The sequence below is a fragment of the Antechinus flavipes genome, chromosome 4, assembly GCF_016432865.1.
Source record: "Antechinus flavipes isolate AdamAnt ecotype Samford, QLD, Australia chromosome 4, AdamAnt_v2, whole genome shotgun sequence".
In the NCBI taxonomy this organism is placed as follows: domain Eukaryota; kingdom Metazoa; phylum Chordata; class Mammalia; order Dasyuromorphia; family Dasyuridae; genus Antechinus; species Antechinus flavipes.
In genome coordinates, this window is record NC_067401.1 from 167,468,377 (window position 1) to 167,486,111 (window position 17,735).

Sequence of the window (17,735 nt, forward strand, 5' to 3'; positions counted from 1 at the left end):
CAGGCTCAGGGCAAGTGTGGTCAGTCAGAAGGGAAAAAGGCTGATGACATGTATGGATCCCTGTAGAACTAAGTATAAAAGGGCAAAAATGACTCACCTCTGGTATAGAGTGATCGTCTCAACATGTTCCATGTAGACAGAAAGACCTCAATTTGTTTTTGAAATGAGCGCTTCAATCCTTCTATAAAACATTTAACAAATGGATACCTCACTGTAGTGGCTATCCACACTAGAACAACTTACAGCAAAACAAGCCCATAATGCACAAGTACAAAACAATTCAAGACCCTGCAACATGGTGTGTTCACCATCAAAATCTTCAATGATGAGTAAAGAACTAAAGTCTAATGCTTCTTGATGTACTGATGGTGGAATGTGGCATGAGTGGGTAAGGAGAATGGTAGCTGAGAAAACCCTGATTGCTTAAGGGAGAATTGAGATACACTCTATCTTTACAAAACAGAAAAAGTAGAATCCTTTAGTTCAAAAATACCCCAACTACCAGTTTTTTTTTTTTTTTTTTTTTTAACCTCTGATTCCCTAAATGTAGGTTTGGCCTTTCCTTGAAAAGACATTCACCTGAATGGTAGTGACTTCTGAGGAAACCTCTGATTGTGTTGTATTCAACATCTGAGACGTTCTGGAATCTTTTCACCAAATCCCTTTGCAAGGCCAAGATCTCTGGTAAGAATTTCACCAGCCTCAATTCTCTTTCCTGGAAAGAGAGAAGACCACCAAGGAACAGTGTAAGTCACCTGACAATTATAGTGAAGAAGAGATATTCTGAGGCTGACTTAGTTTAATCTGATAAATATGCTACTAGTTATGATGTTTTGTCATAAAAAGCTTGCTTGAGACTAGGAAAAAAGTGTTTTGTAACAGCTCAGCTTCAGGGAGAAAGTAAGAGTTAGAAGAGAGCCAAAGATTATATATTCTTTGTTGTTAGGGTAAAATCAGGATTAAGATATATTAGTGGTAATGAAGGGTCAGTATTCTCATAAGGCTAGATATAGAAAGAGGGCCCAGATTTGTGATTTCATTGGCACAGGGAAGTCTCATGACCATTGTAGGCTAGCATTTTCTCTGCAATTTAAAGTCTTAGAGAAAGAATGCTAGCTAATCCTGAAAGATTTGGTGATTTGTCCAGGTCAGTCAAGATGGGTCAGAGGCAAGGCCTGGTTCTGCGGATAGTTCTTTCTCTATAAATACACAGCCTCTCTATAGGATAGAATTAATGAATGACGATATTAGGTAGAATTTCTAAAGACTTTTTTCAAACAGAAATAGTCCTCTAATTTCTCAAGGCAGAATGCAAACTCATTTCATACGACTCCTAGAGAAAATAAAAATGCAAGTGAATTCAAATTAGAAACACTACATTTCCCTCATAATATTAGGGTTGGCACAATTCAGTTTAACCTCTGGGGTCCGGGGCCAGAAAATTGTTTATTTCTTCTTTTCTGGATTTTCAGAATAATAGGAAAAGAGTTTCCTGGGTCCTTGGGAATTTTACCAATGTATGCTCATGTCAGCCATTATATACATTTCATTTATTACTTAAATACTTCAAAGACCGTGCAGTGTGACATGGGGAAACCCTTTCTCCCCACTGGGATTCTACCACAGACACTGTTCAAGATCAAAGCTGGAAGATTCAGACTGCAAGGCAGTCCCCTCAACTCTTTTTCTGTGAATGATATTATATACCATTTGTAGATTTGGAACTCCGTGGTTCACAGGAATATTGCAGAATTTGAGAAAGAGATATTCTTGTACACAGTGTATGAAGCCTATCCTGTCAGCAGGTGGCTCACCTTCTGCAGGAACCTATAAAGGATTGGTACTGTGTCCTTTCCATCATTCTGTTCCACCACATGCTGAAGATACTCAACAGTGATTTTCTTCCTATAACTCCAAATCCTTGAGCAGTGCACAACACTTTTCTTAGGCAGTTGGGAAAGGAAGGTAGCTGGGTCACCATACATGATCTTGGCCACTGGGTTAGAACTGATGCGTTCATCCTGGCTGATACGGATATTTGCTTCCAGAAGGGTTTTATCCAGACACTACAAAAAATAAAGTCATACTGAGTAATTCATGTTTCTATAGCAAAGCCTTTCAAGACAAAAAACTGTTTTAGTCATAGTATTAGAAGACTGAAGCAACTACAAATGGCTGAAAATTACATAGTAGAAAAAACCTGGATTTAATCCTGACTGCCACCACTTAATCTTCCTGGATCTTAGTTTCCTCATCTGTAAAACTAGAGGGCTACAAAGAAAGAACAATGGGAAATGAATATAAACTGCTTGCATTTTTGTTTTTCTTCCCAGGTTATTTATACCGTCTGAATCCAATTCTCCCTGTGCAACAAGAAAACTGTTCGGTTCTGCACACATATATTGTATCTAGGATATACTGTAACCTATTTAACATGTAAAGGACTGCTTGCCATCTGGGGGAGAGGGTGAAAGGAGAGAGGGGAAAAATCGGAACAGAAGTGAGTGTAAGGGATAAATGCTGTAAAAAATTACCCTGGCATGGGTTCTGTCAATAAAAAGTTATTTAAAAAAAAAAAAAAAACTAGAGGGCTAGATTAGATAACCTTTTACTCAAATGCCAAAGAATGTAAGAATCTGTAGCAATGAATTTGGCACTGAAATAAATGACCGTGTGTGTGTGTGTGTGTGTGTGTGTGTGTGTGTGTGTGTGTGTGTGTCTAAATTCTTTTGAGGACACAGCTTGTATATTTTACTAATATTCAAAGAACAGAGCAGACAGCAGGTACTTAGTAAATATTTGTTGAACAAATAAACTAACAAGCAGGATCAGAATAGTTGATCCCCACTCCTTCATCATATCGTTATGTAATCTTATGTTAATTTTTCTATTTATTAAATGAGCAACCTTTCATCAAGTTTATTTCTTGAGCACCCACTATGTAGATGATAGTTTATTGTCATTCTTATAAGTTTTGAATTCTGAGAAGTGCTGCTAAGACTGTCAGATGTTATTTAGAGATACAATTCTCTCCACCAAGGAAAGTGATAGTAGTAGATAAATCTCAGATTAATCTAAGGCACATGGAGATTAAATGACTTGCTAAAGGTCACAAAGCTAGTACATAAACAAAAGTATATGCACTCCAAGTCCAGCACTCTAGCCATTTCTTGGAGCTGCCTCTACTACCAAAAACAAATAAATAAATAATGAATGAGTGAATGAATGAACAAACAAATGAATGAACAAACAAACAGAATGTGACAGATAGGTGACACAATGAATAGAGATCTGGCCCTGGAGATGGGAAGACTGATTTTCCTGAATTCAAATCTGACCTCAGACACTACCTGTGTGTCCCTGGGCAAGTCATTTAAATATATCTGCTTCAGTTTCCTTGTCTGTAAAATGAGCTGGAGAAGGAAGTAGCAACCCTCTCTAGTATCTTTGCCAAGAAAACCTCAAAGGGTCATGAAGAGTTAGAAATGACTGAAACAACAGAACAATAACTACAAAAAAGTTTTTAATATTCTCATTCTGTACTTCTCAACTGGATTAATCAGCACAGTTCTAAAAAGAAAACAATATGCATATCCCAAACTAGAGTATATTTCAAATTGAAATCAGAGGCTTTAAACAGTTATCCCAGTTCATGAATAATGACTGGAACACAAGGTGCTGACTTAATGCCCCAGAAAATAAGGTCATCCTTTTTTTTCTTAAAATACTAAAGAGTAAATTTTGATTTTTCAACTTGGTGTTCTAGCACCTAATGCAGCACTCCGAAGAACTGACACTTTCCAGAAATATTTTCAAATCAGACCCTTCCCCCATTCCTTACCTTCAGTTCAAGTATAATCATGGCAGCAACAACTTTTTCCCAGATGTTCCTCCTCTCTTTACTGGACAGTGTAGCATCAAAACCTACAGGCCCTATAAGAAAAACACAGCAGTATAGAAGGACTGAGGGAAGAGAAACCATGCTACATGGTTCCATGTAATGGGCTGAGGCTTGAGTTGATGCACTGAGGTCCCAAGCACTAAATAGTAAGGCTAAATAGTAATTGGACCATACTCTAGTAATATATATACTTGGAGAAAGAATGGCCCCCGCCCACTCTTTGTACAAATCCTGATGTGTTATATAGGAAATGACGATTTTGGTGGGTGGAGGCAGGGAAGTGGAAAGGGAAGCAGAAAGAGAAACTGCTGGCTGGCTTCTTGATACAGCTGCTCACATTGCTATCGCGACCCCCCCCTTCGCCTACAATTCCCCTTCACTTCTGCTGGCTGGCTTCCTGTCACAGCTGCCTATATTGCTGTTGCAATCCCCCTTCACCTCAAAAAGAATAAAGATTGAAGATGTTTCCCTTAACCTGATTTCTCAAACTGTGATTTAAAAGTCACTAAACTATGTATATACCCTTTGACTCAATAATACTACTACTAGACCCATGACCAGTAATAAAGCATATTACTTTACCTCCTGATAGAAATAATAATGGATTCAAGGTACAAAATAAATTATATTTTTGGATATTATTAATGTAAAAAATTTTTTTGCTTGACTATGCATGTCTGTTATAAGGTTTTTGTTTTTATTATTTGCTTAATAGGAGTTGAAAGTAAAAGAAAAAGAAAATGTTGGTTAACTGAAATTTTTTAATATAACTTAAAAATTAGCTTTCCTAAAATCTTGAAAACGTTGAGAAGTTATTGGGTCATTTTTGAACACCTATCTTATATAGGTGTCTTATTCTTTTATATTTAATTTTTACAATGATCCACTCCCTTTCTCTCTCTCCATACCCCTAAATGAAAGCAAGAAAAACTAAACTCCTATTATAGTAAAGCAAAATATATTTCAGTATGGCCACATCAAAAAAAATCCTGAATTTTGAATTCTGAATATATTACTTCTCTCTCAGGAGGTGGGTGTCATGTTTCATCATGAGTTCTCTAGAACTATGATAGGTCACTGTGTTGATAAAAGCATCTAGGTCTTTGTCTTTACAATACTTAATGTTACCAGACAAACTATTCTCTTGGTTCAGCCTAGCAGAACCCTACTTTGTATCAATGCATACAAGTCTTTCCCAAATATCTCTGAAATCATCCCCTTCTTCATTTATTAGTCACATACAATGATTTATTCAGCTGTTCCCTAACTGAGGTGTACCTAATACTGTAAACTAGTCTAATATAGATTCTATGAAAAAAGTTTAAAAAGAGAAAGGGAAGTTCTCTGCTTGTACAAGAACAAAGTTCTCTTGTTGACGTAGCTTACTTCATCCTGCTGTCCAATCTAGGATCTCAAAAACATGAATAAGTCCTTTTTGCAATCTAATTTAGCTAGTAACTCCATCACTTTTCTTTTTACCCTTTTCTACCCTTTTGTGTGCTAGGTCTTACAATGGCCAGGTTGGTGGTGAGGTTCCTTAAGGAGGCAGCACAAAATGAGGTGAACCACATTTGCAGTCTCATCAGCACTTCTTCCTAGGCTCTTCATTAGTTGTTCTAGGTCTTTTTGGATGTGTTGCTGAAGAAATCTTTCTGGATTCCAAACTGTAGGCTTAATGATTTTTATCAGAGCCTATAGAAAGCCAGGAAACAAAGACCAAGAGTAAAGTTGGTGCTCAAAAATGGAAAACTATGTGGATTCCCTGGATTTACAAATTCGTACTAGATTAGAAAAATTTCTCCAAAAGCAAGGATAAAATTGTGAAGTCAGATACCAGAGACAAAAAGAACAAGGAAAACTAAAGAACCTTGAAAACTCTTTATTAAGATCTATGTTTTTACTGGTATAGTTAACGCCCAATGTGGTAACTTTTTTCACCAATGCAAATCATATATAATTTATAGTCTTAAAGAATAAGACAGTGAATTGGGGTAGAGTGGTAGAGGGATGATTTGCTTATGGTTACGCAGCCAGTATGAATCAAAGGGGCCATAATTGAACTCAGTGCTTCCTGATTCTGAAATTAATCCTCTATACTTTACTCAGCTCTGTCTTATACCTATTATTCGCTTAATAAATATCTGTTGAAGTGAACTGTACACTAAAAAGAGAAGAATAAAACAGAAGCTGAAACAAATGACCTTAACATAGCTTAGATTGAGATTAACAGCCTAAAACCTTATATTATTTCCTGGAGAGACACCTAAGAAAAAAATTGGTAAATATTTTCTTAATTCCTTAGTATCTTTTTACAATAGCTAGAACAATGATCTCATTAATTGTCCCTTGCCTAAGATAAATATAGAATGGTCTATTTAAAATGAATCTGGGCTGGGGAGTAAAAAAAAAAGACAATGAAGTAAAAAGTGCACAAAAGAAAACCTATAAGAACACCAGCCCTGGAGTCAGGAAGACCTGAATTCAAATGTGATCTCAGAGCACTTAGCACTTAATAGCTGTATGATCTCAGTCAACCTTTTAATCTCAAATGCCTTACAAAAAGAAAAGAAAAGAAAACCTACAAGAAAGCAAAGATGGACAGTTATTAATACAATGTCTTCTATTATTATATATGTTTTCTTGAAATGAAAATTTATTGTTACATATTTTGCATCCTCTTTGATGTTTTGCTGGGCACATGACAATTTTTTTTTCTTTTTCTGCTCTTTTTCTAGTGTTTTTTGTTATCATTTAAGTTTTAAATAAATCAAAATAATTTTTAAAAGTACCTGGCATAAAACAGTTGATTAATAAATATTAACTAGTTTAAAAAATAAATAAAAAATAAAAATAAGTAAAATGAATCTCAGATGGCAAGGTAAAGGGATGTCCCATCCCCATAAAATGTTATGTTGAAAAAGCATGAATACTCCTTGGATGAGCAAGTTACTTCAGATTAACTAAAGTTTACAATAAGAATCATGATGAAAAGACTACCATAAATCACTTATAACTTACATAAGTAAAAGCAATGCCATACCTGTGCATTCTGAGAAGTTCCCAAAAGCATAGCTATATGGGTGAGTAATCGAAGGAGAATGAAGACAACTGGAGATATCTCTCTGTCTGATACCACCATAACACCTCTGTCATCAGGATTTCCCAGTACATGGCCAGATTGAGTCCTGTCTACATTGTCTCTATAATTACAATAACATCAATGATTGTGCTAGCTTGATTGTTATTTAGCATTTTGTTATAAAGTGCTTTCATACCCATGATCTCATTTGATTCAAACAATAACGATGTGTGGAAAGTAGGTAGCATCACCTCCAATTTACAGATAAGGAAGCTGAGACTACATGAAATGATTATGGAAGGTTCCACAATGGGCTTGAATACAAAGCCTTATCCTCTGACTCTAAGCCTGTTCACCGCCTTTGTCACTCTCCATTGCAAACCCAAACTCTCCCCACACTTATAGAGGACAGACATTGGATAGAGCAGCATTGTCTCTTTTTTATTACCAATGAATTTGTAGTACTTTAAATCCTTAACATCTGGGAACCAGGATCCCAGATCAGACATAACAAGGGCCCCTTTTTAAATAAACCTTCCACTAACAGAATCATCAGTACTATGTGAGCATAGGGATTTTGGTTGGCCCAATTCTTGTAAAAGTAACAGGGTAAATTCTTGTAATGGAGTAGATCAACAACTGTGGTCATTTACCATAAAATTCCTTAGACAGGATAGTTAAGTCAGAACAAAGGTCTACTTATTTCAAGAGGTGAACAGATTGATAAGGATAAGTAGGACTTTTGTAGGAAAAACACAGTCAGAACTAAATCCAATCCTCTGACCTCACAGAAATATTTATAACCATGCTTCTTGTTCATGAGTAAAGTTGTATGATCATGAGACTCAATTCTCTTTGAGTTTCTAAAATGTGATATTTAATGAATTTCTCTTTGGTATGAGAAAATTAAAGAGGCATAAACACTTAGACATTAAGCTAGAACTTTAGAAATCTGTCAGTTTGGATTAAAGAGTTATATAGTCAAAGCAGTCCACTAATAAGGGCTTTTGAAAATAAATTCATAAACCAAATGGAGGAGACAGTATTAAAATGAGCTGTGTTCTGTCAATTTCCATTGTATTAACTACTTCAATGCTACCAAAGGCTTCATGATCGTACCAGTAGTAACTCCAAGCAGGCTGAGATGTTCATATAAAAGTCAAGGTTCATTACTATTTAATTCTGAAAGGAAAAACTAAGAAAAGACATACCTGACCACATTAAAGCCTTGTACAGCCCTGTGGTTTTCTCCTCCAATCCGAGCACCACAGTCAACACATCTGCTATGTTCCATTGGGGCACCACACTAGCCCCACCCCCACCAAAAAAAAAAAAGAAAGAAAAAGGGAAAAGAAAACCATGAACCTGACTTTGTGATAAAGATTATTTGATATTCTAATTAGCTCCTCCCCCTCATCAAATTCCCCAAATTTGATTTTTTCTCATTTAATATTTTTATCTTTATAAACAACAAAAAAAGTATTATTTTCCCCCGTTTCCCAGTCCCATTATACCCTCCCTTGTTAAGAAGAAAAGAAAAACCTGAATAAAATCAATCCAAAAAAAGGACTGTAACACTGACAGTTGGAATAAGTTAAATTATTCTACCATTCTGACTCTCTCCTAAGAAAGGTTATGTTTTTTCCTCTTTTCCCTGAATCCCAAATTAGTTATAATAACTAATTTGAATCTGGCAGCATTTTAATGTTACTCTCATTTCTGTTACTGTAATTTTGTCTATTGTTTTGATTCTACTATCTTTGTTCTGCATTACTTCATAAATCTTCCTATATCTGAATTCCTCACATCAGTTCTTTATCGAACATGAAGATGCCATTTCTTTCAAATAACACAATTTATTCAATGACTTCCTAACTGATGGGTGCCCATTTTGTTTCTAGTTTGTTGCTAACACCAAGAATTTGTTTGTGAATACTGTTATAGATGGAAATTTCTGTCTTTTGATCTCTTTGGGATATATGTCCAGTAGTGGAATGGCAGCTAAAAATATGAACAATTGAGGCATAATTGCAAATTATTTTCTAGGACATTTGTTCACGTGTAAGATTCACTTCTAAAATCTGTCCTCCTCCTCCTCCTCCCTAAAAAAAAACCAGATATTGTATGAATGAACACTTTTCAAATAATCTTAGGCATTGAAATCTAGAAGGGACCTCAACAGTTTTCTAGTGCAACCTCTAAACAAGTAGCCATCTAAAATCTGCTTGAAGATCTCCAAGGAGAGAAAATCCACCACCTCTTGAGGCAGCCAATTCCACTACATTATAGTTATCATTATTAGGAAGATTTTCTTGACATCAAGCTTACACTTGTCTCTTTGGTTTTTTTTTATCCACTGTTCCTGGCTTTTCATTCTGAGGCAAAAAGAACAAGTCTAATCCTTCTTCCACAAGACAGCTCTTAATCAATCTTAACTACTTGAAGAGAGATATCCTATCTTATCTACATCTTTATGTACTGTCTATTCAATAGATAGTCACATGTCAAACTCAAGGTCATTTTGGTTACCTTCATCTGTTCATTAATTAGTCAATGTCACTTTTAAACTGAGGTGACCAGAATTGAACATAGTACTCTAGATGAGATTTGACAGGGGCAGAATACAATTGAACTATCACTTCCCCATTCCTGGAAACATTACTTCTCTTAATACAGGCTAGTATCTCATTAGCCACATCACAAATGATCCATTTTGATCATAAAACAAAAGGATAACAATTTCTAAGCAAAGACTTACCTCTCCCACAGAGCAAGGGTGACCATTAGGGCATACTGTAAAAATAATGACAGGATACTAAATAAAGTGATAAAGTTTCATCAAATAAAATAACTGTTTGGAAGGGAAAATAACTCTCCATATTTAACTAAGATCTGAGGATAATAGAGGCACCTACCTAACATGGTTATTGTGAGGATTAAATGAGATAATATTTGTAATATATGGTGCACATATTTCAATGGATGTTTCAAAATACTTTAGCAAACTGATGGTACACCAGAATAACCCTTTGAAATATTCTTTTAAAGCAGAGGGAATGACTTGCTAGAAGAAATGGTAAAATTTAAATATAATATAATCATATGAGTATTAATAATTAATAAAAATCCATATGGATTAAAAATTCTGTCCCTCCTCCAACTAAGCATAATCTAAACTATATTCTCATTTGTAATTTCATAGTTCAAAAAATCTTTATCATTTTAATTTGCATGAACCCCATAATATAGTCCTTTATTCTCTTCAGAGGAGGCACCCTATGAAAAGAAAATGCTTTGAAGAAGCATTTTCAATGTGGTTCCAGTGGATGATTTTCCCAATAAGAAACACAATTTTGGGAGTTATCTTTATAAAGTTAGCATAATGTCAATTCCTTCAAGTCACTTATATCTCTGCTCTTAGCACATACGATCCTAAAATCAGGTGTAAATATTAAATCTCCTGGAGACTCACAAATATGGCAACAATTTTACCTGTATTTTCGTATATTAGGCTATCAAAATTAGAGTGTGAATCCAAACTGATTTTTCCTCTAATGGCATGAACTGTCATTAAATGCTAAGAACATAAGAACGCTACCTTAAAGCAATACTTACAATACCAATGGACTGTTTCTAAGCCTTGCCAATTCTTAGCTTGTGCCAGCAAGTCTTCAGGCATTGTTGGAAGAAATGAATTCTGGAAGAAAAGAAGATAATTGGTGAATTAACACAATAGCATAACCTCAAACAAACCTAATGAAACAAAAGTGGTCCTTTGAAATCAGGTTTTTCTATAGATTTTTTTTTTTAGAGGATGCCCTTTGGAAAGGATTCTCTCCAGGATGTTCCCCCTAGAAGGTATAAAAAAAGAAGGCACAGTATTGCTATTTTGGAAGCACTGCACTTTGAAGAATCAGAAGATTACATACTGACAACTACAAAGGAGCTGAGAGACCTTCTAGGTCAAATCCCTCATTTTTAGAAATGAAGACAATGAAACTTTTAGACTCTACTGGTTAAATAACTTGTTCAAAGTCATATCTGTATTAATAAACTAGAATCTAGAATCAGACTCCAGTTTCTGATTCCAAATCAAGCATTCTTTTTACTTACAATACTTACAATAGATCAAAGTGGAAAATGAAACAGAAAGGATTCCATAAGATAGGACACTCTTTAAAGCACTAGCTACCCTCCCATAAACTAGAGCTTTAGTAAGTTGTTAAAGATGTTGCTGGAAGATCTGATATACTATTAATGGAGTACCATTAAAATTCTGAGGCAATGATGTAGCAGCACAATGGATAAAATGATAGATCTAGAGTGAAGAAGGCAGAGTTCAAATTGTGCCTCAGATATATCAAATTGTGACTCGGGGGAAGTCATTTAGCCTCTACTTCAGCTTTGTCATCTGTAAATAGTAATAATAGCCCCTACTTCCCAGGATTGTATTATGGATAAAATGAGATTATTTCTAAAATGCTTTGCAAATCTTAAACCTCTCTATAAATGTCAGCTGTTATCACCCCATACTATCCCCATATACTTACTTGCATGCTAGCTGGGTTAAAAGCCAGGTTCTTTAGAGGTTCTAGGATTGGATTCTGCCCACACAGCAGAACAGCTTTAGCATGAACAGCTAATTCTGTTACTGTACTTTTGTGCATAGAATCATTGGAATCCACAGTCAGAAAAGGACAAACATTGGTCACTAGGGATTTTGCCATTTCCTTCAAGGCAGGAGAAAAAAGAACTTTTGCTTCCTTGATGAATGTGTTTGCTGTTTCACATTGCTGAGGGAAGAGAAAAAAAACATTCTCATGATTCTGTCATCATGGTCAGAAGTTTTAGATGGATCCAATGGCATCTCATGGTTAGTTATAGAATTATGAATGTTTTGAAGTTAAAAGGTGGGACAAAATCTCTCCCACTTGTAGGAGAAAAAGAATCTCTTCTTTATTATTTCCATTAAGACTCTTTAAGAATATTTAGATGGAATATTATTGTTCTATAAAAATGATGACTAAGCTGACTTTAGAAAGGACTGCAAAGATTTACTTGAACCAATGGTGAGAGAAAACAAGCAAAACCAGGAATACAGTGTACACAATAACTTCAAGAATGTGCAATGATCAACTATGAAAGATTTGGTTCTTCTCAATAATTCAATGAGCTAAAGGAATCTCGATAAACTTTGGACAGAAAATGCCATTTGCATCCAGAAAAAGAACTAAGGAGATTGAATGTAAATCAATACATGCTATGTTTACTTCTTTTTTCTGTTTTTTTTTTTTAATCTTTCCCATGATTTTTCCGTTTTGCTTTGATTTTTCTCTCCCAACATAATTCATAAAGCAATGTATGTTAAAAATAAATAAAATTTTAAAAAAGAACACTTAGATGTACATATTGTGATCATACATCTAAAACCAATTTTCATAATATATACAAGATATTATTACATAGATTTGAGGACTAATTTTTAAACATGTCTAACTTTACATTAAAAATATACTTATCATGTTTGAGGTAACAGTTAGGGTTAGGGCAAAGGATGCCTCTTAAAAAAGCTATTATATGGGCAGCTAAGTGGCGCAGTGAATAGAGTATCAGCCCTGAAGTCAGGAAGACCTGAGTTTTAATGTGATCTCAGACACTTAACACTTCCTAGCTGTGTGACCCTGGGTAAATCACTTAACCATAATTGCCTCAGCAAAAATAAAAAGACAAAAAAAACCTATTACTGTCCCTAAGTAGTCTTCTGTCAAGAGCCCTAAACTTGAAATACTTCTAAGGAAGGAAGAGAGGAAGCTTGAGTCATACCCAATGGAAATGTTTACATATCAAGATTAAAATCCAATAGTCCTCACCTTCAACTTCACTGTTTCAAGGCTTTAGAAAAAAGGCTCTACAAAGTGCTTAGAGAATCTATCACATGATAATCTAAATACTATTACTATTTAGTCTTCTAAAACAACAAATTTACTAGTGTTGGTATTTATTCACCTCTGGTGTAGGCCGGACATTTGCATTATGACATCTATATGATGCAGTTAGCTCCTGGAAAATTGCCAAGAGCAGATAGACAGCTTGTTGAGTGTCTGAACTCTTGCATTTCTGGAAAAAAAAAGGGGGGGGGGAGGAGGAGAGAGAATGGAGAGGATATATAGTGAGAATTGGAGAAGTTGAATTAACCTAAAGTATCTAGTCTTGGATGACCTGTAACTAGATATGCAATGCAGCTAGTCCTCTAAGGGGTATTAAGAAACTCCACAGACTAGAAGGTTGGGATTTCTATACCTTTAAGTATTATACCCAACAACTGTCTAAGCCCTCAGTTATTCTTCTCAGATCATATGCTTTATTAACTACTTTTTCATGGATTAATTCAATGAGAATTGAGTACTTACATACTCAGCACTGTATCAGACACTAGAATGTTAAAGTACAAAGAGATACAGTCTATTGAGAAGCTTAAAAACTAAGTCAAAATATATAAACTTGATACTAAATAATTATAAACCAGTGCAGGATCATAAAATCATGGATCCAAAGTTGGAAAGGATCTTAGAGGTCCTGCTGTTTTATAGATAAGGAAACTAAGGATCACTTGGGAGAAGTGATTGATTCTAGATTACCCAAGTGGTAAGGGGAAAAACTGGGATTAGAACCCAGATCTGCTAGCTCAAAACATAGTGCCTTTTCCAATGGTCCTACACTGCCTCCCTATGAATGAGATCAAGATTATAGTGTAAAACTGCTTGTATATTTATATGCTTAAAAAGTAGCCAGGCACAACTCTCTGTACTAAGGGATGATTGCTGGTTTTCCACCATAAAAAAATGACATGTTCTTGAAATTGGAGCCATCACCACTATAGCTGCCCTTCAGGGAAGAAGAGACCATGATGAGAGCTGCACACATCCTTTTGAAGTGTCCCTTCAAGAACCAGCCCCAGAGAGATAAAAAAGATATAGTTCATCTCATGAGAGAAAATCCTACCTTCAGAGCAGTTATGACACACGTTGGATCATGCTTGAGGATTGCCTTTCCCACAGCATCACGCAGGGCCTTGTAACTATCTCCACATACTAGATAGCGATCCATCTGGCCTGACTGATCTCGCTAGAACCAAGTGATACACATCGGAAAAAACTCACTTCTGGAACATCAATCATTACCAAAATTTAAACTTATATAGGACGTGCAGCAGAGGAAGGAATATGTTAAAGAAGAAACCAGATTGCCTTGAGTTAAGGAAATGAAAGCATCAGAAACAAGAACATCTAACCAAGTTACTATACCATAACAGAGAACATCCTGCTCAAAAAAAAGAGAAAAGGAATAAGAAGCACTACAGGGAAGCAATCCTAATCTTTCCCAGTTTAAAAAAGTACTAAAGTCCTAAAATACTTTAGGCCAGAAAGTCTGAAAATTTACCAATTGCTACTCCTCCCCTCATGTATAGACTCTCCCCTCAGTATAGAAGACCCCAGGAAAAACCCCTCACACTCTGATTCACCTTCCTCTAGAAGACTAAGGCTATGGTCACATTATTCCTCCAGGTCTCCCTAGGCCAGTCTTTGTTAGAAATGATTTTCTTATAAGGGCATAAAAATAAAAATAGAAATTTCCCATATCTAGAAATCCCACATTAGGTATGAAAAATACCGAAAGGGAAAGAGAAAAGACACACACTATACTGTCCAATCAGTAATGAAAGAAAGCAGGAGTTGACAAACACAAGCCATCAGTTATGAATGTAATTTTGCCAACAGGATAGTATGGCAGAATAAGCATGCAGAAGTTAATGGTGCCTGCTCTGGTTTTCCTCTCACCAGTTGGTCAATGATTTCCTTAGGAAACACCCACTGGGACTGGTGGTCTTGTTTGCAAAGGCTCTGTACAAATTCCATTCCATGCTGATTAACCAGCTTCCTCACCAAGTAGACTCGATACCAGTCATTTCCTGCTTGGAGGCAAAATCTCTTGACTTGCTGCAGATATCTTTGCTTTTCTTCTGCTATCTCTGGAGAGTTCAACAAAAAAACAATTAAGTGGTTCAAAATTAGGCAAGCACACAATCTTGTAAAAACATAGAGATCTAGCTTTAAAATGTTTACAATATAAAGAATGGAGACTCCCACTTAAACCCAGAAAAGAAAACACATAGTTAATAAAAGTATATGCCAATTAAAAATAAAACAGCTCCCCCACTGTCAACATATTTATACATAATATATTCATTTAATAAGCTGGCAGAGAAGAGGACTTGCCTGCAGCTTCATGCAATTCAAAGAGGAAATCAGAAGCCTTGTCCAGGCAGAGCCGGATCCTGGCCATGTCTTGTAAGTATTCAACTGAGGACTCATTCACAGTTTCTCTCACATTTTGCAGTAACGGAGAATAATTTCCAAGGAAATGCCCCTCTTCTCTCAGATAGTTGAGTCTATCCTTTTCAGTACAAGCACTAGCCTTCTCATATATTGAATCCTAAAAATTTAAGAAGAAAAAAGTCTTGTTCTTTGATTCTGTTTTCAAATTCTACTTACATCCTGGTCCTAGAGCAAAACATGTATCCAAACATTCAAAGAGAGAAAATAAGCAACAGATTACTTAAAACTACAATACAGTGAACTGAAATAAGAAAAATAAAAAAGCAAATAAAACTATCTCTATTCTTTAGCAGACAGGCATTTAAATATACTTCAAGTAAGAGTCAAAGGATCAGTTTTCTAGACTGGAAGGGGGCTCAGAAGCCATTTAATCCAATCACCTCATTCTACAGATGAGGAAACAAGAAAACCAGAGAGGTTGTCTGATTTGACCAAGGTCACAAAGGTCTCAACAAGTCTGATAGGTATTACCTTTACATAGATGAGAAATAAATACTATTATTAGATATATGAGAAAACTGATTTTGGGAGAGACAAAATAACTTATTATATAGGTCACAAAGGTAGTAAAGAGTGGAGTTATAACTTGGACTCAGACCTGATGACTCCAAATTCAACATTCTTCCCACTCTACCATGAAGTCTCCATGCTGAACTACAGATAAACTTCTTTTCCCACTCTATGGGATTCTATGATTCCACTGTTTACAAAAGAAATATAGTAAAATAAGAACCAACTTACCTCCAGGCAGTTAATAAAAAGTGTATATAGTTCAGTTTTATCTTCATCCAGGAATGGTTTCTGCTCTAACTGGGACAAATAATGCTGAATATACTCTTTCACATCATGGAAGCTGCAGAAAGAGAAATTCTTTAACCTAAACAGACCAGATCTGGGAACTCATAAGAATTTAATTTGCTAGAAAAATGAATCCTGGAAGTGCCTAAGTATTTCAGGTATTTAATTTTTTTTTTTTTTTTTTTGCATCTTTTTGAGACAAGGTCTCTCTATCTTACCCAGATTGGAAGAGCAGTATCCCCTCGTGGACTGGATCCTATTATAGATGGACATAGAAGCTCTGACCTGTGATTTCCAACAGAGCCTGGTGGTACATCTCCCACTTTGGGGACTCACCCCCAAACCCCAAAGTTGGATATTGGACTTAATGTGAACACATAACTAGTTTCAGCCTATGGCAACTCAAAATTCCTGAAATGAAGTGACCCACCTGCCTTAATCTCCCTAGGAGCAAGGATTGCAGGTATGTATCATTGTGCCTAGTATCTAAGTAATTAAATTATAAACTATGTGACAATACCATGAAATAGAAACTTGTCAGTGGAAGATCCAACAATGAAACTCAAAATTTCTAAATCCTTGCTCAAAAGTGTAAGGCTTTGTTCAATTGTTTTTCAGTCGTGTCTAACTCTGTGATCCCATTTGAGATTTTCTTGGCAAAAATACTGGAGTGCTTTGTCATTTCCTACTGTATTTTACAGATGAGGAAACTGAAGCAAACATTGCCCAGTCATGCACCTAGTAAATTGAAGCCAGATTTGAACTCACCAAGATGAGTTTTCCTGACTTCAGGTCTAGCACTCTCTCCATTAAGCTTCTATAGCGAGGAGAGAGCAAGCAGAGAATACAAGAGAAGATGCTATATAATGCAAAGAAAAAGTTAAAGAAGGAGAAGAGGATGTAGAAGAGGGAGAGAACAGAATAGACAAGGGGCAGCCTTTTGTTTATGAACACAGAGGTAGTATGAAATAAGAAAGAGCAAGAGAATCTAAGTAAGGAAATCTACTGATCATCTGTTCCTTGCAATAATAAACTATTAAATGACAGTATGTCACGTTTACAAAACACTTTACATATACTCAACACAATCATGATAGGTACTATCATTATGTAGATGAGAAATGAGTAGATGCTACTATTATATACATGAGAAAACTGATTCTGGGACAGATGAAGCAGTTTGTTTAGTCAGATTAAGTTACAGAGGCTGCATATAACTCTAAGTCTGCCTGCTTCAAGTATAGTACTCACACACTAGGTCATACTGCCTCTTCTTACTATCTTTGAGGCCTTGGACAAATCATTTTTCTTATGTTTCCTCATCTGTAGAATGAGGTAGTTATTTTAGATCATCTCTAAAGATCATCTCTAGCATTAGATTCTACAGTCCTACAAGAAGCATTAGCAAAAAAACTTTTAAAAAACCACACAACTTATGGATGTCTTTTGTATGCTGTTATCACTTTATAATGATTCTTGCCCCAGATGAGCAAAGAAGTACAGATCTTAAACATGTGATGTGTTTTCACTATATAATCTTCCCCATATGGACATGTAATAA

At 35.6% G+C, this 17,735-nt stretch overlaps 1 protein-coding gene across 1 annotated transcript in view; it reads right to left on the bottom strand.

Annotated features, from left to right (window-relative positions):
• Nucleotides 1–17,735, bottom strand: part of RNF213 (ring finger protein 213) — a 176,242-nt gene that overhangs the window by 16,715 nt on the left and 141,792 nt on the right. The window contains exons 47-61 of the mRNA XM_051995424.1: nt 16,118–16,229; nt 15,257–15,473; nt 14,819–15,009; nt 13,983–14,105; nt 12,987–13,097; nt 11,531–11,773; nt 10,596–10,677; nt 9,739–9,773; nt 8,192–8,286; nt 6,942–7,101; nt 5,413–5,593; nt 3,842–3,933; nt 1,815–2,066; nt 580–715; nt 98–181 (exon numbers count right to left, since the gene is read on the bottom strand). Of these exons, the coding sequence (XP_051851384.1) occupies nt 98–181; nt 580–715; nt 1,815–2,066; nt 3,842–3,933; nt 5,413–5,593; nt 6,942–7,101; nt 8,192–8,286; nt 9,739–9,773; nt 10,596–10,677; nt 11,531–11,773; nt 12,987–13,097; nt 13,983–14,105; nt 14,819–15,009; nt 15,257–15,473; nt 16,118–16,229 (2,114 nt within the window). The remainder of the gene's footprint in view (nt 1–97; nt 182–579; nt 716–1,814; nt 2,067–3,841; nt 3,934–5,412; nt 5,594–6,941; nt 7,102–8,191; nt 8,287–9,738; nt 9,774–10,595; nt 10,678–11,530; nt 11,774–12,986; nt 13,098–13,982; nt 14,106–14,818; nt 15,010–15,256; nt 15,474–16,117; nt 16,230–17,735) is intronic.